At 40.8% G+C, this 22,370-nt stretch overlaps 1 protein-coding gene across 2 annotated transcripts in view; it reads left to right on the top strand.

Annotated features, from left to right (window-relative positions):
* Positions 1-22,370, top strand: part of LOC126282143 (E3 ubiquitin-protein ligase SH3RF1) — a 220,261-nt gene that overhangs the window by 160,469 nt on the left and 37,422 nt on the right. For both annotated transcript variants that reach the window (XM_049981645.1, XM_049981644.1), the window contains one exon: positions 21,548-21,679. In XM_049981645.1, coding sequence (XP_049837602.1) covers positions 21,548-21,679 — 132 coding nt within the window. The remainder of the gene's footprint in view (positions 1-21,547; positions 21,680-22,370) is intronic.

Below are 22,370 nucleotides of genomic sequence, written 5' to 3'. Positions count from 1 at the left end.
ACTTCTGGTCAGGTGATTACAGGGTTATAAACACAAAATCAAATAGGGGTAATGCAGGAGTAGGTTTAATAATGAATAGGAAAATAGGAATGCGGGTAAGCTACTACAAACAGCATAGTGAACGCATTATTGTGGCCAAGATAGATACGAAGCCCACACCTACTACAGTAGTACAAGTTTATATGCCAACTAGCTCTGCAGATGACGAAGAAATTGAAGAAATGTACGATGAAATAAAAGAAATTATTCAGATAGTGAAGGGAGACGAAAATTTAATAGTAATGGGTGACTGGAATTCGAGTGTAGGAAAAGGGAGAGAAGGAAACATAGTAGGTGAATATGGATTGGGGCTAAGAAATGAAAGAGGAAGCCGCCTAGTAGAATTTTGTACAGAGCACAACTTAGTCATAGGTAACACTTGGTTTAAGAATCATGAAAGAAGGTTGTATACGTGGAAGAACCCTGGAGATACTAAAAGGTATCAGATAGATTATATAATGGTAAGACAGAGATTTAGGAACCAGGTTTTGAGTTGTAAGACATTTCCAGGGGCAGATGTGGACTCTGACCACAATCTATTGGTTATGACCTGTAGATTAAAACTGAAGAAACTGCAAAAATGTGGGAAATTAAGGAGATGGGACCTGGATAAACTGAAAGAACCAGAGGTTGTACAGAGTTTCAGGGAGAGCATAAGGGAACAATTGACAGGAATAGGGGAAAGACATACAGTAGAAGAAGAATGGGTAGCTCTGAGGGATGAAGTAGTGAAGGCAGCAGAGGATAAAGTATGTAAAAAGACGAGGGCTGCTAGAAATCCTTGGGTAACAGAAGAAATATTGAATTTAATTGATGAAAGGAGAAAATATAAAAATGCAGTAAATGAAGCAGGCAAAAAGGAATACAAACGTCTCAAAAATGAGATCGAGAGGAAGTGCAAAATGGCTAAACAGGGATGGCTAGAGGATAAATGTAAGGATGTAGAGGCTTATCTCACTAGGGGTAAGATAGATACTGCCTACAGGAAAATTAAAGAGACCTTTGGAGAGAAGAGAACCACGTGTATGAATATCAAGAGCTCAGATGGCAACCCAGTTCTAAGCAAAGAAGGGAAGGCAGAAAGGTGGAAGGAGTATATAGAAGGTTTATACAAGGGTGATGTACTTGAGGACAATATTATGGAAATGGAAGAGGATGTAGATGAAGACGAAATGGGTGATACGATATTGCGTGAAGAGTTTGACAGAGCACTGAAAGACCTGAGTCGGAACAAGGCCCCCGGAGTAGACAACATTCCATTAGAACTACTGACGGCCTTGGGAGAGCCAGTCATGACAAAACTCTACCAGCTGGTGAGCAAGATGTACGAGACAGGCCAAATACCCTCAGACTTCAAGAAGAATATAATAATTCCAATCCCAAAGAAAGCAGGTGCTGACAGATGTGAAAATTACCGAACTATCAGTTTAATAAGTCACAGCTGCAAAATACTAACGCGAATTCTTTACAGACGAATGGAAAAACTGGTAGATGCGGACCTCGGGGAGGATCAGTTTGGATTCCGTCGAAATGTTGGAACACGTGAGGCAATACTGACCTTACGACTTATCTTAGAAGAAAGATTAAGAAAAGGCAAACCTACGTTTCTAGCATTTGTAGACTTAGAGAAAGCTTTTGGCAATGTTGACTGGAATACTCTTTTTCAAATTCTAAAGGTGGCAGGGGTAAAATACAGGGAGCGAAAGGCTATTTACAATTTGTACAGAAACCAGATGGCAGTCATAAGAGTCGAGGGGCATGAAAGGGAAGCAGTGGTTGGGAAAGGAGTGAGACAGGGTTGTAGCCTCTCCCCAATGTTATTCAATCTGTATATTGAGCAAGCAGTAAAGGAAACAAAAGAAAAATTTGGAGTAGGTATTAAAATTCATGGAGACGAAGTAAAAACTTTGAGGTTCGCCGATGACATCGTAATTCTGTCAGAGACGGCAAAGGACTTGGAAGAGCAGTTGAACGGAATGGACAGTGTCTTGAAAGGAGGATATAAGATGAACATCAACAAAAGCAAAACGAGGATAATGGAATGTAGTCCAATTAAATCGGGTGAGGCTGAGGGAATTAGATTAGGAAATGAGACACTTAAAGTAGTAAAGGAGTTTTGCTATTTAGGAAGTAAAATAACTGATGGTGGTCGAAGTAGAGAGGATATAAAATGTAGACTGGCAATGGCAAGGAAAGCGTTTCTGAAGAAGAGAGATTTTTTAACATCGAATATAGATTTAAGTGTCAGGAAGTCATTTCTGAAAATATTTGTTTGGAGTGTAGCCATGTATGGAAGTGAAACATGGACGATAACTAGTTTGGACAAGAAGAGAATAGAAGCTTTCGAAATGTGGTGCTACAGAAGAATACTGAAGATAAGGTGGATAGATCACGTAACTAATGAGGAGGTATTGAATAAGATTGGGGAGAAGAGAAGTTTGTGGCACAACTTGACTAGAAGAAGGGATCGGTTGGTAGGACATGTTTTGAGGCATCAAGTGATCACAAATTTAGCATTGGAGGGCAGTGTGGAGGGTAAAAATCGTAGAGGGAGACCGAGAGATGGGTACACTAAGCAGATTCAGAAGGATGTAGGTTGCAGTAGGTACTGGGAGATGAAGAAGCTTGCACAGGATAGAGTAGCATGGAGAGCTGCATCAAACCAGTCTCAGGACTGAAGACCACAACAACAACAACATGTGAACTGTAATGAAAGCATATATGCCTACTAGCTGTGAAGATGATATTCAAAAAAATGTGATGATGAGATTTAAAAAACAATTATTCAGCTCATTAGCAAAGACAGATATTTAATTGTGATGTGGGAATTCAGCAGTTGGGAAAGGAACAGAAGGAAAAATAGTCAGGAACATGGATTGCAGTAAAAAACCGAAAGTGGAAGCAGCTCGATAAAATTTTGGGCAGAATAAAATAGAAGATTGCTAGTACTTGGCTTAAGAATCATGAAATACAGTTGCACATGTAGAAGAGACTTGGAGACACTGGAGAGTTTCAGGTGGATCATACAATGGTAAAAATATTGTAAAGAAAGCTTTAGCAGAATGTAAATAATTTAGAAGTAAAAGTGATTTCTCATTGAATAGCAGAAGCGCTGCGAACAACACACACACACACACACACACACACACACACACACACACACACAGAGAGAGAGAGAGAGAGAGAGAGAGAGAGAGAGAGAGAGAGAGAGAGAGAGAACTTTGCTAGCTTTTGCCAGAGTTTAAAGTGGACAATACGACGAGGCCCAGTACAAATCTTAAGATAATGTGCGAGATTTAGATAACAAGTTGATTAAAGTGACAAAGGAGAAAATAGAAAAAAAGGAGTGAAGGAAGCAGGCAATGGAAAATGCAGATGTCTAAAATGAGACTTGACAGGAAGTGCAAAATGGCAGTGGAGGAATGGCTAGAGGAGAGATGCATAGCTGAAAAAGCACACAAACTGCCAGGAGGGAGACTTAATATTCTTGGAAAGATGTAAGAAAAAAATCGATTTTGACGCCATAATGGCATATGCCACCCAGGGGATAGTAGATGTACTGCTAATGGTTTCATTATCATCCACCAACAGATGGCATAGTGGTTTAGCTACCAGAGCACCATCTGTGATTACTCATTACTAGGTAATGCTCACAGCCAGAAGGCTCATTGTGCTGTAAAGCTTTCGAAGAAAGCAGGCAACCATGCCGTGGAGATGCACCCGTGCTGCCTACAGCCAACTGAGCAAGTTTGAAAGGGATCAAATTGTGATCCCCCCCTCCCCCCACCGAGTAGTGGGATGGTTCTTGTGGAGAATTGCCACCCAAGTTGGAAGGGCTGTGTCAGTTGTGCAACAATGATGATATTAGTGGTCATGTGAATATTCTCACACCAATAGGTGAGGTTCTGGATGTGTCCATTCAGCAGCAGTGGCAGATTCTACAGCTACCATAAGCACAGATAAGGCGGCTTGTGAACCCAGATGTGTCAACATGAACTCTTGAAAACTGGTTATTAGCCGTGGGACTAAGGACACATACCCTTCTAGTGTGTCTGCCAAGCCGGCCACAGAATGGATGTGCACAGCTGTACTGGTGCCATCAGAGTGTCACTTCGAAGGTGGAGTGGCGCACTTTGGTATTCAGCAATGAAAGCAGATTCTACCTGGACATAAGCAATGATCATCTGTGCATACGATGTAGATCTGGTGAGCACACAGGCCCCATACCATAAGGCCTGGGGTGTGATAAACTACAGCTCTCTTCACCTTTGGTGTTTCTTGATGGGATGCTAACCGGTGCTTAGTATGTGCAGAATGTTAGACCCTTTCTTTCTTTTGCCATTCTTGCAAAGGGAAGCTGATGTGTTGTTCCAACAGGATAATGCTCACTCCACATGCTCTGCAAGATACCCAGACTTGTCTCCAATCGAACACATGTGGGATATGATGGGGCAAGAAGTGACATGGGCGGCTCGTCAACCAAAAACTGTTACAGAACTACATGAATAGGTTGAGCCGGCATGGCATAACCTATTCCAGGACAGTATTTGTCATCTGTGTGATCGACTGGATGCCAAAGTCAGTGCTTGCATTACCGTCCATGAAAGCTGCACCACATACTAATACAGATTTTTAAGCATCGGGTGATACCTGATGCCTCAGAACCACTTGTGCTATTGAGCTGTAAATGAAATTATTTCATATCCTACGTATCCACTATTGCAACAATAAATCCCGAATGAATTGGAAACCTCTAAAAAAGTGTACAATTATTTTTTCCAGCAGCATATGACTTAGGGGAAGAGAGGCACCATGTACAGGAAAGTTAAGAAAGGCTCATGCCACATCAACTGAACCACCTTTAAGAATTACCATGACCGTCTCCAATTTGAATTAAATTTTCAGCTCATTCCTACTGAATAAAAAATAAGCTGTGAAAAATTTGAGCTCAAGATTCAAAAAATTCTATATGTTTGGAAGTTTATGACTGAAGGCTGCAAAATGTTCTGCAATCTCTACAATAGTTTTGGCCAAATTTAAGACTGCTTAAAATCGATACCAGTCGTGATATAGGCCTGGTGTTTGGATTAGATGCACAATGTTTTGTGCTCTTCAGTTGTTCATTGTCTTTAAGGTACAGGAAGTCAATGTTCATAAAGAATGAATGATGGTGCACTGCCTATTGAATAAATGAAGCATCCAGAAGTGAGGCAGGAAACAAAATGAAATTTCACGAGTTGAGGTGGTAACCGATTTCAAAATCGAGCAAAATTTACAAAGAACTTGACAGTATGAGCCCACTCATCAGTATGAGGGTTTGTCTCCTCTAGTCTGGATGCATGAACTGATTTGGTTGGGAATGGTTTTGTGAAGCTGTTTTGTCCTGTCCAGAGACAAGATGAGAGAACCTTTCATAAATGGTCCTTGATATCATGGATACAGACACTTGGATGCAGTTTACATCCAAGGTCGTCCAATACATGTTCTATTGGGGACAGATCTGGGGATCTTGCTGACCACAGGAGTACCTCAGTATAACACACATGAATCATAGAGACAAGTATCACGTATGGACGAGCATTGTCCTGTTGAGAAATAACATGATACTGCCGCATGAGAGGAACACACGAAAATGCAGGATGTCCATGACTTACTGTTGTGCCATTAGAGTTCCCTCGATCACTGCCAGCTGTAATATGAAGCCATACCCAATGGTTTGCCTCACCGTGATGCCAGGAGTAACACTGTTGTACCTCTCCATAACAGTGAAGAATAGGACCTCTCCCTAGGTCTGCCGTCACCATACTTGCTGACGATAGTTGCACATGACAGTGCAGAACAATGTTTCATTGCTGAGCACAGTGTGCCATTCATCTTCAGTCCATGCTTTGCAGTCATGGCATCACTCCCAATGAAGTCACATGTGTTGTGGTGTTAACGGCAGCCTGGTCTTTCAGAGAAGTGGATAACATGGAAGGCTGTAAACAAACTACACTCCAGTACAACAAGATGCAAGGCTAACCTCAAGTGGCACCTTCCTGTGGCATCACTTTTTTTTTTTAAAATTGCGCTCTGCAGACTAACAACCATCTATTACAGTTCTCTTCATCTCCAGACATAAGAGATTTGATGAGGTCGACACCAAAGGCACTTGATGTGGTCAGTTTCTTGTCAACCAATGTAGAAATTGATGTCAACAATTGATCTCCTTTTTCTGATTATGTATTTCATACTTGACATGATAATAAACAAACGTCGACTGCTTACACATGGGATCGTAATTCTCTAGGACAGCTGCTGCTAGCATTTGACCAATGGTGCAGGGTCACACAGAATGTTACAGGTAGTCCTTTACTTGTAATCAGATGGTAGTCGCTGATTTGATGAGGCAAAAATGTGCTCAATGCACAATATTGCGATCATCCCTGGTGGAGGTTGGACATGTTCATTTGAAACACTGACGAGGAGTATGCCTTCTTTAGTATTCTCATGCATTTCAGCATTTGGCCACTGTTATGTCCAAAGGCTCTACAAATCTTGACATTGCACAGTTCAACCAGTCAGCCAAAGTGAAACGCAAAATGAGGGCCCTTTCAAACTCTGTCAGCTGCTGATAATGCTATCTCATACGAGTACTTGAGATCTCTGCATCATTCACAATGATCATTCAACATCTGATGTTGTTCATGCCCATTTTATGCCTAACCAGGCATGGTAACAACACTAAACATGAACAAAACTAATGTCCTCAGGTGGCTATAGTAATTTTCATACATAATTTCAGCTCTAAGTATTTATGTAGCTGTTGATGGTGTGTGTGTTTACACAGTTGCAGTGGACTTGTGCCCATGTCATCTGTTTCATTCACTTTTTTTTTTTTTTTTTTTTTTTTTGCCCCCCCCCCCCCCCCAGCCAGTGTAACTGTTTCTCCATTTTGTGACTGAAATAATTTTTGGTCAAGAAATTATACTAAATGTCCTTTAGTGGTTCCACAGAAAAGTTGTGTGCTGCCATTTCTACCAATTTTGAATGTTGTAGAAGTTATTAGTACATAAACAGGCCATTGTTTTTTTAATCGAATTTCTACCTAATACAATACTGTACTGCTAAATATTATAACCTCTATTTTGTGAATGTAGGTTCTCCCGGCATATATTGTCGTTGAAAAGCTCTCAGGTTCCCAGCCGAGTAGCAGTATTAAAATACCATGATGTTTTGATGAATGTCATACTCATCACCTCCTGCCAAAGTGTCAAGATATGCAGACACTGTAATATTTATACTATTGGAGTGTGGCCCTCCACTGGGCTACAGGTGGCCTTGATCTGTCCAGCTGGTGGGCTGCAGTGGTAGGGGTACGAGGTGCTCCGTTCGCATCTCTGTGTGGGCATTCCATCATGTCTTGTGAGTTGGACGGTGCTTGTCATGCTATTATCATCTTGCTACTAACACTAGCTACCATGCTGCAGTTAGTTGATATCCTTTGTCTGTTGACCAGATTTTTTTGTACTGCTGTCTCAATATCCGGCTGCTCAGCGTAGCATCTTGGTGTTCTGGAAGTCAAAGGTGTGGTCTTCTTTGATGCTATGCTGTGCTATTGCTGACTTTTCTGTCTGTCCTAGTCACAGGTCTGATGTACTCCTTGCAGTGTTTCGAAATATAGAACTGTATTTGACCAATGTACTATTGGCCATATTCATAGGTGATCCTGTATATTCCCAGTACTTCATTTGAAGTGGGTCTGTTGCTGAGCAGTGGCTGGAAGACAGTTTTTACATTGGGTTTTTCTAGTACGCTCACAATTTTGGCTTAGGGCAGTCCCAGGTACAGAAGGAAAGCAAGTCTCTTTTTCTTCCTGTTCCCAGTTTCCAGCATATTGTCTCCTCTTGAATGCCCTACGCAGGGCGCTGCACTGGTCGACATTATCCTGCCAAGTCAGGAAAAGTCCTTCAAAAACTAGTTCAGAGTCTAAGAAAGTCACAGTTAAACTTTTGGAATGATGATCTATGAGGTGGGGTATTTACTCTTGAGGATATGGATTTTCACTCGGAGGAATCTGAATGCTGGACACCAGCTGACATTCCCCCCCTGACCTCCTGATAAATCACCGCCTCCGAGTGAGAGAGACAAGACAAACCATCACTAATCAATGGCTCCCACAGAAATTTCTGTGTTGCAGTGGAATTGAAATGGATACCGATCACATTTGGAAGAATTACAGCTCCTGATCCAGATGAAACCATCCTGCATCTACTTAAGACTCATTTTAAAGTCACTGACACACCTGCATTAAGGGGTTACCACCCCTACAGGAAGGATGATATTACTGGAGACAGGCTAAAGGTGGAGTGACTGTTTTTATTGATGACAGATACCACTCCTCTCCGGTCCCTCTTACCATGGCCATACAAGTAGTGGCTGTGAAAGTTCTAGCACCATTCCCACACCCATTCCTCCTTGTGGGGAACTTCGTGCTGTGGGACTCGGCTACCACTTGCTCCGGGGGGTTGAATTACTTTGAGAATATCTGCCTTTTGAACTTGGGTCAGATGACACTTCTCCACAGCTACAGGGGCTTTTTCAGCCATTGACCTTTGTTTTTGCTCCCCAGCTAATGCAGACTCAGTTCAGTGGGAACTGGCTACAGATTTACATTCCAGTGACCACTTCTCAGTGTGTATCTGTCTGTCAACTCAACTCAGATGGTGGTCAACAGGAGACCATGAAGATGGATGATTTAAAGGACAAATTGGTTGCAGAGCAGTCGACGGACCATTTTTGAATGAAAGGATTGTGCATAGGAGACAGTGCCGTGTATCACTTATGAGATCCAACTGGCTTCCACAGATTCCATCTCTTGGTCTAGCAACTACGTCAAACGATGACCTGCACCCTGGTGGAATGACAACTGTTGTGTGGCAGAGCCAGACAAACAGCTCTGCTGAACTTCTAACACCATCCAACTGCAGAAAATCTTCATGCTTTCAGATCAGTGAGAGCACATTCAGGGCGAGTGATAAGAGAACGGAAGAGGTATTCCTGGAAGGAATTCACAACTTTTGTTAATTGGTCCACTTCCACTGTACAAATTTGGGAATCAATAAGACAGATCTCGGGCAAGGACAGTATGTCCCCCCTTACAGCCTTGTCAAGAAATGAGGTCTTGGTGGATGCGTCTAAAGATGTGGCTGAGGTTTTAGATGAACACTTTTTTACAGTCACTGCATCATCTAGACAAGCTCCTCCTCTTCAGATGTTCCATGGGACTGTGGAGACGATGAAGCTCAATTTCTTCTTGCATAATGAGGAAGTCTGCAACTTTCCATTCTCCATGTGTGAACTGGAATCCGCTCTATCCATGGCAGAGACACTGCTCCAGGACCTGGTAAGATTCATTATGCCATGCTTCATCATTTGTACTCTGAAGTGAAAGGACAGCTCCTGTCTTGTTTCTATCAGATCTGGTTTGATTGACAGTACCCTATGACTTGGATGGAGGAATTATTAGTACCAAAAGCCCTTACCAGTTGTGTGTGTAAGACTCTTGAATGCATGGTCAACTGCCACCTTGTCTGGTTACTCAAATCCTGAGGTCACTCGAGTCGCCCCCAGTGTGGTTTCAGGTGCTACTGTTCCCCCCTATGCAACTTAATTGTACTGGTTTGTGTGTTTCTTGACCTCGAGACAGCATATGACACTGCTTGGAGGTACAACATCCTTCGCCAACTTCATGAATGGGGACTACGTAGACATTTGCCGTTTCTTATAAAATCCTTCCTTGAGGACCCTTGCTTTCAATACTGCATCGGTGATGCATTGTTTGACACATTGTTTGCCATTGCTATCAATAGCATTTACTCCACTACTCTTCCTCCAATCTTAAAATGGCGACAAGGCAGCTACAGCTGACCATCAGGATTCCGGAAACGTGGACCAAGAGAACTGCTTTTTGATTCTCACCAGAGAAGAATACATGTGTCAATTTTAACCATGTTCATTGAAGTTTTAATGAACCAGTGTTTACAATGGTGTACAGTTTTTATGTCTTCTGGAAACTGTGCACTTTTTGGATTTTTTATATTCTTGAAATTAACTTGGTTCTCACATGTGAAAGACTATGAACAAAGGGCTTCCAGTCATTGAATATTTTGAAATGCCTTAGAAGACAAGTATGGGGAGCTGATACGTCCCACTTCCTGCAGTTTTATAGGACATTTGTTTGCTCACTTTTGGAGTATGGCAGTGTGGTCTATGGATCAGCCCGTATTTCATACCACAAGATCTTAGCTGCTGTGCACCATGAGGACATTCAGATATCAGATGGAGTCTTTAGGACCACTCCAGTTCAGTATCTGTGTGCAGAGGCTGGTGAACCACCCCACTGGATTCAGTGACATATCCTTTTGGCTCAACAGCCAATGAAAATATCAGTGTCACCTGAGTCATTGGCATTTAGTGCAGTGGTCTAACTCAATTTCAAAGGGCTGTTCAGGACTCAGACCCATGTGACCAAGCCATTCGGGATACTTGCTACTGGCTGTCTCCAGGATGTGGAGCCATCTTTAGAATTTTATTATGTACCACATTTTATCATTGTTTATACAGATGGATCCCAGCAAGAGAATTTCTTCTGTTGTCCGTTTTCCCTGAAAGGGTTTCCAAACTGCATCTTCTGGAACGATTTACAAATTATGTTGCGGTGTTATATGGCATTGTGATGGCATTGGGTACAGACATCACTATACAAGGTTTACTGTGTTTCAACTTGCCTAGTCCACTACAAGCCCTTTACCAAATGTATCAAGTAGACTAGTTAATTCAGCTATCCATGAATCCTTACACCGATTCAAACACTGTGGCAAGGAGGTGATCTTTTGCTGTGTACCTGTCCACATTGGGACACAGGGAAATGACATGGTCGATAAAGCAGTCATGGGAGTGTGTCAGGATGGTGCTGTCTATCAGTGTCCCATCACATTGACGCCATCACTCATTTTATGACAGATGCACCATGCGTCAATGGAAGACTGCATAGTTGACAGAAAACAAACTGTGGTTGCTCAAATTGGCCACACAGGCATAGCCGACTTCCGGTTAGCCTCACCGCTCAAAGGAGGTCCTGCTTACCAGGCTGCGCATCGGACGTAGCCATTTAACACATGGCTTCCTCCTCCGGTGAGAGAATCCCCCACTCTTTGAGGTTTGTGGCATGCCCCTTTCAGTTCAGCAAATTGTGGCAGCTTGTGTCTTATATAGTGATAGTAGGGCAGCCATCAGTTTTGATGGAGATCTGCCCACTATACTCACTGATACTGATTTCACTATTACAAGAGTGGTGGAATTTTGTGGACTATGAGGCCTCATCCCAAAATTGGTGTGGAAGGGAGGCAGACTTTCATGCATTATAAACAACTCTACATGTGGCTACAGCTTTTGGGGTCCCCACCTATGAGGTTGGCATGCTGACTTTGTCAGGGTACTGATGACCATGATTTTGAGTGCCCCTCACCTAATAATAATAATAATAATAATAATAATAATAATAATCTTTTTATTAACATGTCTTTAAGTATTTTCATGAAATCGGCAGAGTTCTTAACATGATGACTACGTATTGCACAAGGGGATTTAGAAGTGTCACCAGATATTAGGCTGTGCATAATTGTGTGAATTGATGGTCTGAGTATTGGCTGCAGAGGCACTCGTTCCTTATATATCGTTGGCAGTCATACTGGTGTGGTGTCACTGGCACCCTGGGATACAGCTGCTGCGTCTTTGCCTCTGATCAGAGTTCTGCAGCACAGGCACAGTTTTCCTGGTCATCATCACAGTTTGATCCTTCTTTAGCTTCCTGTAGAGATGGTCCAGCTGCAGCAAGCCAATTTTGTGATGGTAGTTGTCGATGCATATCAACACAGTTGCACTATTTTTGTCTGCTGGAATAGCCATATTGTCAGCTTCATCTCTCAGTGCTCGGGTGGCCTCCCATTCTGCTGCAGTGATGTTCACTTTCAGAAGTCACAACCCTGCAGGTTTCCCAGTGGATCTCCTCTGCTTTTTCCTTTCTCAGGCCTCGGTTTGCTACCTCCGTGCCCTTAACAGTGTCCTGTTCCATTAAGATTCTCGAGACTGGTGTGAAGTTCAGTCCTTTCGCTGGGACCGAAATTGTACCTGAATCCTGTACTTCATCTGTCAAATGCACTATAGCCTTGGTGTCGTTTGCTTCTTTGACAGTGTGTAAGACATAGTGTCAGTATCCAGATTGCGTCCACCGCATGCGCTCCAGCAGCACACTTGACACCTCGTAGTTTGTGGTGTTAGCTGCTACAGTTACTATTATGTTGGTGGCACACACATACACAAGTGTGTCGGGTTCCAGATCCAATATTTTCCTGGATAACAATTGTGAGAGGCATCGTCTGTTGCTTGACATAGGCCCACAGTAACATATTTTAATCTGTTAAGTGATGACAGTTTGTGATTTTAACACAGACTGCACATTCACCATTGATGATCAGTTTTGTCAGTTGAAGAAGGCTGAAAACTTTGCCTAGCCATGCCAACCATTACTCTGTAGCGATCTGTTATAACACTCTGTTGTATGACACAGCATTATATACACCAGAAGGTACAACTAAAAAGTTGTGTAACCAGTTTTGAGAGTCTCTAATCAACTCAAATAAATACACCTGAAGCAAACTATTGTACTTTTAATTCAGTTTTATATTTTAATAGTTTTAACACCTGTTGTACCGCGTGGCCAGAGATGTGAACTGAGCACCTGCAACCCTCACCACTGCAGCCTCACCCTCATTCCTGCTGGCAGCCAGACAGTACACAGCCATTCTTAGCCTGCTAGAGGGGCTGCCCCTCCACTAGTACAAATATTGCAGCATCCGTTTATCTCGACACTTCACCAGAAGACGAATGTGATGTGTGTTGAAATGTAACAGTATTTCAACACTACCACCCAGATGGGAACCTCATAGATTTTTACAAACCTCCTGTTTTCTTTATTTTTGTTTCATTAGCAAGAACAGGTGTTTCTGTTGTAGAAAGTTTCGTTTATTTTGAAGACCACCTAGGAACGGTTAAAAAAATGAAATTGAAAATACTACTGCCAAACATTTTAAAACTGTTATGTTTTGTGTTTGATAAGATCTTCATTATTTGTAAGCACTGTTATTTCATATATTTGCTACTAGATTTTCTATATCTAATCATAACTAAAAACTTGTTATGACAGTGGCACTCCAGGCTGCAAATAATTAAAAATGAAGTCTGCCACTCACTTCTAAATGATTTTACTTCATGTGCTAGACTCACCAAATACATTTGTTTCCAGACTCTCACTGCTTCATATGCAGTTTGAATTGATGATTATTGTTTCTGGCAGCCAATAACAACTAAAAACTTAGCACATAGTCAGTATATGTTTCAGGAAACGACTATATTTAGATGCATCTGGTACTTGAAAAAGCATGTATGTGGAAATCATCTGTATATGAGTGGTAGTCTGTTCTCCTTTCTTAATTAAGAGCAAGAAATTTGTCACTCTTGAGTCCATGGGCAAACTGAAAATTTGGTTGCAAACTTCATTTTCAAGAAGACTTATTTTGTTTACTTAGGAGTTTTGAAGTGTTGTTGCACAAGTGTTTATTTAAAATTATTTTGCATAGGGTAGATGGATACAAATGTTAGCTTTTACTTGCCACTGTGCACAATTGGTTGTTTGGACAATTTAAAGTGCCATTCGGCCTCTCTTTGTAACTAGAAAAATAACTTTTTACTATTTGAGTCCCAGTTACCATAGTAATTAGGACAGTGAAACAAATTCAGTGATCTGCTTCTGTTATGAACTTTGCTTCTCATTCATTTTGAGTTCTTCCAAAATCACTGCTGTGGTCTGTTTGCAGGAACTAGTCATGCTGCTGAAAAGGACTTGATAACATAAAAACATTAGCAGAAAATAAATGTGTGGTGTAATGACTGGCAGTTATCTCTCAATATTAGTAAGTGTAACCTACTGCGTATAACAAGACGAAAACCCCCATTAATGTAAGAGTACAAAATAAATGCTCAGTCTTTGGAGGCGGTGACATCCGCCAAGTACCCGGGCGTGACTATTCGAAATGATCTCAAATAGAATGATCAGATTACACAAGTAACGGGCAAGGCGAACTGTAGATTGAAGTTTATTGGTAGAATCCTAAAGTGATGCAGTCCTTCAGTAAAGGAAATTGCTTACAATATGTTAGTTCGTCCAGTCTTAGGGTATTGTTCATCTGTATGGGACCGTTACCAGTTGGGTCTGATTCAAGAGACTGAGAAGGTCTAAAGAAGAGTGGCAAGATCATGACTGGTACGTTAAGCCATCACGAGAGTGTTACAAATCTCATAGAAAGTTTGAAGTGGGACACACTTGCAGATACACAACATGCTGAACAGAAGGGGCTGTTCACTAAATTCCAAAATTCGTTCTTCGCCGAGGATGTAGAGCAGCATGTATTATTACCACCAACTTTCAAATCGCGCAATGATCACCATTGAAAGGTAAGGGAAATTAAAGGTCATACTGCGCCATTCAGTCAGTCGCTAGTCCCTTGCGCGATCTGCGAGTAGAACAGAGGGGGGGGGGGATATATGACTTTGGCACGAATTGTGCCCTCTGTCACACACTGCTTGGTGGCTAGCAAAGTATATATGTAGATATAGATGTAGGTGTACAGCTTTGCTTCTGCTGTTTGCCTACTGGTGGCAACAATGGTAAGTAGCTGTTGAAAGAAACAGATTGCAGACATCGGGCAGTTAGGTTTGACCTCGGTCAACATAACCTCATTCAAACATTAGTCGATTTGCGTTTGCATCATAAAGTTGTTCTCGATTGAATATTTCACTTTACGAGCCTAATTCATGTCATTTGCGGGATGTGTTACTGTGTTGTTTCAGTATGAAGAAAACAGCGTCTGAGTCTCATCGACTGCTGTCGAGTACGAATGGTAAGGATGCTGTTAGTGAAAGAACATGTCGTGAGTGGTTTCAACGCTTCCATAATGGTGATTTTAATGTCATAGACCGGCATAGTGGTGGAAGAGAGAATGTTTTTGAAGATGCAGAATTGGAGACATTACTGAGTGAAGACTCGCATCAAACTCAAGAAGAATTGGCATGATTATAGGGAGCGACACAGCAAGCCATTTAAAAACACATCAAGGCTATGGACATGATTCAGAAAGAAGGAACTTGGGTCTCGTGTGAGCTGAAACCAAGAGATGTTGAACAGTGTTTGTGAACAGTTGCTTCAGAGGCAAAAATGGAAGGGATTTTTGCATCGCATTGTGACCGGGGACAAAAATGGGTTCATTATAATAACCCCAAATGCAAAAAATCATGGGGATATCCCGACCATGCTTCCACGTCGAAGGCCAAACTGGATATTGACAGCTCCAAGACCATGCTCTGCATTTGGTGGGACCAACTCAGCGTCTTGTACCATGAAGTGCTAAAACCAAGTGAAACAATCACAGGTGCTCATTAGCAAATGCAATTAATGTGTTTGAGCAGAGCATTAAAAGACAAATAGCAGCAATACAGCAAGAGGCATGATAAAGTGATTTGGCAGCACAACAATGCTCAACCCTGTGTTGCAAAAGAGGTGAAAACATACTTGGAAACGTTAAAATGAGAAGTCCTACCCCACCCGCTGTATTCTCCAGACATTGCTCCCTCTGACTATCACCTCTTTAGATCAATGGCACATGGCCTGGCTGACCAACACTTCCGATCTCATAAAGAAGTCACAAATTGGATCAATTCGTAGATCGATTCAAAAGATGAGCAATTTTTTTCGACACGGGATTTGTACACTGCCCGAAAGATGGGAGAAAGTAGTGGCCAGCGATGGAAAATACATTGAATGATACATGTGTAACCAATTTGTTTCATTAAAGCCTCAAATTTTGGGGAAAAAACAGTGGAAGGAAAGTTGTCCACATCGTAGGAGCAGCTGACTTCCACGAAATCTCACAAAAATTGTGCCCAGTATAACTGAATGTGGTGAAGAAGAAACTTGTTGCTCTGTTATCTTCTTCAAAGCCTCAAAGTGCTGATCATTATGGAAGAAAAGGAACCTGAAGAAAGAATCAACACCAGTTCGTCAAATCTTGACCATTCTCCACTAAAATGTCAGTCTCAAAATGAGATTCACAAGGCTACATGAAGCAAACTGCTGCTTCTCTCTCCCTCCCCTCCTCCTCCTCCTCCTCCTCCTCCTCCTCCTCCTCCTCCTTCTTTTCGTCCTCCTCCTTCAAGGAAAACTAATTTAACTAGAATGAAAAAGTGTTACGTGGAAAGTTATAAAAACTATTTTTGCAATAATTTTACTTTACTGTCATATTGAAGTCTGTAAATAATATTCAGGTATATTCTGGCTCCAGCTGCCAGAGATGGTGTGTGTGTGTGTGTGTGTGTGTGTGTGTGTGTGTGTGTGTGTGTGTGTAGGTTCAAATGGATGTAGGGTGTAGTAGCAACAATATTATGAAAAGGAAAGTTGCTACTCACCATACAGCAGAGATGCTGAGTCGCAGTGAGTCGCAACAAAACTATTTGTTATGGTCTTTTTGTTGTGCCTGTAAGCATCTCCACTAGATGGTGACCAGCAACTTTCCTTTTAATCCTGAATTTTCCATTGCTTGGGTGTAGTAGTGATTCAGATATGAAAAGACATGCAAAAGATATATCAAGGAGAGCAGACTGATGACTACTCTGATAACAAAGTGGACTGATGATTACGACAAGAAGGAAAATTTACTCAAGAAAATTATGAAATAATGACTAAAACTCCCTGACATCACTTACATTCAGGAGGTGATTATTGGCATTTCAGCATTTTTAATGTTATTTCTTCCCACTAGTGAGAAAGATCAGAGGTGTTGAGACAGTGCATGGAAGTTCTGATAAAAGCAGCAGATAAAGGACAGCACGTCTTGTAGACTAGATTTCTTCAGTTACCTTCTGAAAGAACACTTAACATTTTGGTCTCTTATTGCGAACAAACAATTTTATGCTTGTGCAATACTTCAGTCGCACTGTTCCATATAACAGTGACAGTTCGAGGACCTTATCATGGAAGTGAAATATTGTGACTTTACGTCAAAAGGCACTTATACTACATAGTGATATTTTTGGACATTTTCATCTGTTGTTGCAGTTGTGGGATACCCCTTCATGTTTCATCTGCAAAACTTTGGAGATCTACATCTACACTCTGCAAACCACCGTGAGGTGCATGGCAAAGGATACATCCCATTGTATCGGTTATTCTGGTTTCTTCCTGTCCCATTCATGTATGCAGTGCGGGAAGAATGATTGTTTGAATGCCTCTGTACGTACAGTAATTATTCTAATTTATCCTTGTGATCCCTATGTGAGCGATACAAAGGGGTTGTAGTATATTCTGAGAGTAATCATTTAAAGCCAGTTCTTGAAACTTTATTGATAGACTTTGTCAGGATACTTTAAGTCTGTCTTCAACAGTCTTCCTGTTCAGTATCTCTGTGACACTTTCCCATGGATTAAACAAACCTGTAACCATTTGTGCTGCCCTTCTCTGTGTGTGTTCAATATCTCCTGTTAGTCATATTTGGTACAGGTCCACAAACTTGAGCAATATTCTAGAACCAGTCGCAAGAGTGATTTGCAAGCAATCTCCTTTGTAGACTGACTGCACTTCCCCAGTATCCTACCAATACACTGAAGTCTACCACCTGCTTTACCACGACTCAACCTATGTGATTATTCCATTTCACATTCCTACAAAGTGTTATACCCAGATATTTGTATGAGTCGGTCAATTCCAACAGTGACTCATTGATATTATAGTCATAAGATACTATGTTTTTTTTGTTTTGTGAAATGCAAAATTTTATATTTCTAAACATTTAGAGCAAGTGGTCAGTCTCTGCACCACATTGAAAACTTATCAGGATCTGATTCAACATTTATGCAGCTTCTTTCAAATATTACATTTCTTCATTATACATAACTGCATCGTCTGCAAAAACTCTGATTTTACTATTAATATTATCTACAAGGGCATTAATATACAATATGAACAGCAAGGATCCCAATACACTTCCCTGGGGCACACCCGAAGTTACTTCTACATCTGATGATGACTCTTCATCTGAGATAACAAGCTGTGTCCTCTCTACCAAAAAGTTCTCAGTCCAGTCACAAATTTCACCTGTAAGTCAAATGCTGTTTGGAAATCTAGAAATACTGCATTTACCTAGCCACCTCGATCCAAAGCTTTCAGTGTGTTCAGCGAGAAAAGTGCAAGTTGGGTTCCACATGATTGATGTTTTCGAAATCCGTGCTGGTTAGTGTTGAGAAGATCATTCTGTTAAAGATATATCATTATGTCAGAGCTCAGAATGTGTTCTAAGACTCTGCAACAAACCAATGTCAAGGATAATGAATGGTAGATTTGTGGATCACTTCTACAAGGAGTGCCCTTTTCCAAGAACTGGGCACGGTTTTTTGTTTGAGGGATCTAAGGTAGATTATAATTAGAAGAGGGGCTAACTTGGCCACAAATTCAGTATAGAATCTGAGGAGAATTCCATTGAGGCCTGGAGCTTTGTTCAATCTCAACAATTTCAGCTGCTTCTCAACACCACTGACACTAATACTTATTTCATTCATCTTTTCAATGGTATGGGGATTAAATTGGGGCAATTCTCCTTGGTTTTCGTTGGCAGAGGATGTCTGCCTGCAAAAACAACTCTGAGGCATGTAGGTAAAACGAAAGCAATTTTAGTTTCACAACTTAGACATCATACAGTTGTTGGAATATTGCCTAATGATACTGCTTGGCAAATTAAAACTATGTGTTGGACCAGGACTTGAACATGGGACCTTTGTCTTTAGTGGGCAAAGTGCTCTACTGATTGTGCTATTCAAGCACGACTCACAAACTGCCCTCACAGCTTTACTTGAGTCAGTACCTCAACTTCTACTTTAAAAAAATTCATAAAGTTCTCCTGCATTCAATGTGGACCTATGGCTTAGCATTAGCTTGTAGGATTGTTTCCAGGATGTAATTTGTGTAATATTTTATCTTTTTTGTTAATGGTGTTACTCCCTGGTAATAGTTTTGCACATAAATTGAAGATAAGTTGACAGAGCTTATTTTGCAGCAAGACCAGATGTCTTTGGACATCATTGTGTGAAAATTTGAGTTTAAAGAAATGATTCTCTTGGAAAATAATGCTGTGCTATGGAAAAAGCTAACAGTTTTAGTAGCCACTATCAAGGATCAGTTGACCAACTTTTCAGTAGGCACTTGAGGTTAGGTATGCTACCCTATGAATAGGTGTCTGGCTTCCATGAGTCTAAAATTTGAAAAGTACTGGTATAGTGAGATTTGTTGTTAGGTATGCAAAATAAATTTAAAAAAAAAATGTGTAGACTATTGCTGATAAATTTCATGTTGGTGGATGGTACTGCTGGAGTTTTAACATGAGGAGAAAGACCCTTCATGTTGAAGAATTCTCATCAGTAATGACAAACAATTGCTGCATTTGGCTGTCAGATTCATGTTAAACGTTTGATACGAGCTTGTAAATGACGTATGTGAACAGTTTCTGCATTTCTTGTGTACCATTGTTCTTCAAGCATTTGTAAATCACCCACAGTACAGAGAGCATTTTGCAAGGTGTATTCCTTATGTGTTCATGAAAAAAAATAGGCATATGTGGATGTGGTGTGGTGCTGTATTTTTTGGAGCATTTTGCTGATAGAGGAAGCACATTCCTGACACACTGTTACTAGTGGGAATAGTTGGGTTTCTTCTATCACACTCAGTCAAATGCTAGTCAAGAAAGTGGTGCACACACACACACACACACACACACACACACACACACACACACACGCACACCATGCAAATCAACACAGGAGGCCCAACTCAATATCTATTAATGGAATTTCCATTTTTATTCAGAAGATGTATTGTATGAAACTCTTAAGAAAATTGCAGCAGAGAATTTAGAGTCTGAAGCAACTATATTTTGTCCTGACATCTTACTACCCCTTGTGTAAAAGGAAAATGGAGAAATGTAAATCGTCGCAGAGAAAGAAAATAAGTGTGAAAGAAGAATGGAATGAGAGGAACTTTTCGAACTTTGTATATAAGTAAAAAATTAATAGGTCTATTGTTTCGTTTGTTTTGCTTAACAGTTCACATTATTTCTAGTATTAAAATGTATTTGTCATATTTTTATTTCCCTCTTATAAATAAATTTTTGTTTCTAACACAGATAATTCTCTTATCAAATGTATGGGCTACATTTAAAAAAGAAGACTGATTGGATAGGAAAGATCATAAGATTTCTTATATTGTCATAGTCCTGATGTTTCTGTGTGCCTATCAGTAATTTCCTAACGATTTTAGTTCAATGGAATTAATATTTGTAAACTTAGCTTGGAATGCACATATGTGAGTATGCATTTTTGTGATTTAAAACAGTTGCAGGGTCACTGCTTCTCACTGTGTGGTTCTGAATGTCGTGTCTGTTTTAAAAGTGTTTGATGGTGCACCTCAGATGTTGTCAATGTTCCCAACACCAGCATTTCTTTATTTACATGCTCAGTAAGATTTACTGACTGATCACTATTCCTGACACTCTTCTCTTCATCATGCACATTTGTATATCCTTTTATAAATGGACAACACTATTGTAGTACTTTTTCTTTGTTCGTTGTTGAAGGCCAATAAATACTGACTTTTGACGGATTTCAGTGGTGTTGTACCATTTTCCATTGAGAAAGTGAATTGCTGACAGTAAGGTACATGCAGTTTGTTTGTTTATTTTTAACTTTCTTCACAGCCTCACAGAGAGAATGAACAGTACTGTAAGAAACTTCAGGTCTTAGGACAGGGAGTTACTGTGTTAGTACAAATTGGCCGCTATAGTCAGTGACTTGATTTAGCCAATCAGACCTATAGTATGAGATGCACAGTATAAAATGTAAACACATTATTTTCTTAACAAAAATAGCCGGAGTGTCTGGTCTGGTCCTGCTGAGGAATGTGCAGTCAGCTCAGTTTTAAGAGTCCATCTCGTTACCACAAAGCAATCAACATTTAGTGTTAACTCAGAAATACAGAAGTTACATTTCCGTCTCTGCTAATGGATTAATTTTCAAATAGCATTTGAAATTATGACCAGCAAATTATACCTTTGTGTATCACATACTATGATTTGCCTCCAATCTCACAACATGAGATTTTCAGAGGAGTATGTTTCATAGGGCATACTGTTTCTATCCAGGATAATGGTGTGATGACATGTGTTAGTGACTTTTATTTTAAAAAAAGGAAAGAATAATGATTATTAGTATCCTTATTGTTGTTGTCTTGGCATTTCTTGCGGATTTGTGAGCGCTTTAAGTTTTAGAACAACACTGCAAAACATGGTTTACATTGTTATTTTCCTGTTATTAGGGTGAGTGATCCTGGAACATCTAGTGGAGGTGGCAGCAGTGCTGCCCAGCATCGCAAATCCAACTCGCTTGACGCTGACAGTTGCGATCTCAGCAGGAAAAATAAACAGTTAATGCCACCTGTTAGAGAAAGGTAATATTAAATATTGAATATCTCTTCCAAATTGAGCACCTGCATGTCTGTCATTGTTCTACAATCCTAAGGAATTTAACAGATGGAATCTGTTATTAATAAATTATGAATAGAATTTCTGACTGGCATTTACCTTCAGGATGTTTAATGTGTAGTACTTCTGAGACAAGCTTATAAAAGTGAAAAGGACATACTGCCTAGTTCACAGAACTGATACCGAGCGAGGTGGCGCAGTGGTTAGCACACTGGACTCGCAGTCGGGAGGACGACGGTTCAATCCCTTCTCCGGCCATCCTGATTTAGGTTTTCCGTGATTTCCCTAAATCGTTTCAGGTAACTGCTGGGATGGTTCCTTTGAAAGGGCACAGCCGATTTCCTTCCCAATCTTTCCATAACTCAAGCTTGCGCTCCGTCTCTAATGACCACGTTGTCGACGGGACGTTAAACACTAACAACCACCACCACCACCACCACAGTTCCTTCATTGGGGAGGAAAGAGGGATGTTGTGGAAAGTTATAAAGGAGGGGTAGGTCACTCAGACTCCAGGATGATAGAAATCCATCTGTAGTGAGGATGAGGGTACAAAAAGATGAAGGGGGATGTGTCACTGGAAGAATGTCAGAGATGGTACATTCATAAGCACTGTGCCATTGTAATTTCAGAGATGAGAAGAGTGAGATGTAAAGAAAG

Source organism: Schistocerca gregaria, chromosome 7 (assembly GCF_023897955.1).
Source record: "Schistocerca gregaria isolate iqSchGreg1 chromosome 7, iqSchGreg1.2, whole genome shotgun sequence".
Taxonomy (NCBI): Eukaryota; Metazoa; Arthropoda; class Insecta; order Orthoptera; family Acrididae; genus Schistocerca; species Schistocerca gregaria.
The sequence above is the reverse complement of the archived record's forward strand: the minus strand, read 5'-3'. Positions and strand labels throughout refer to the sequence as shown.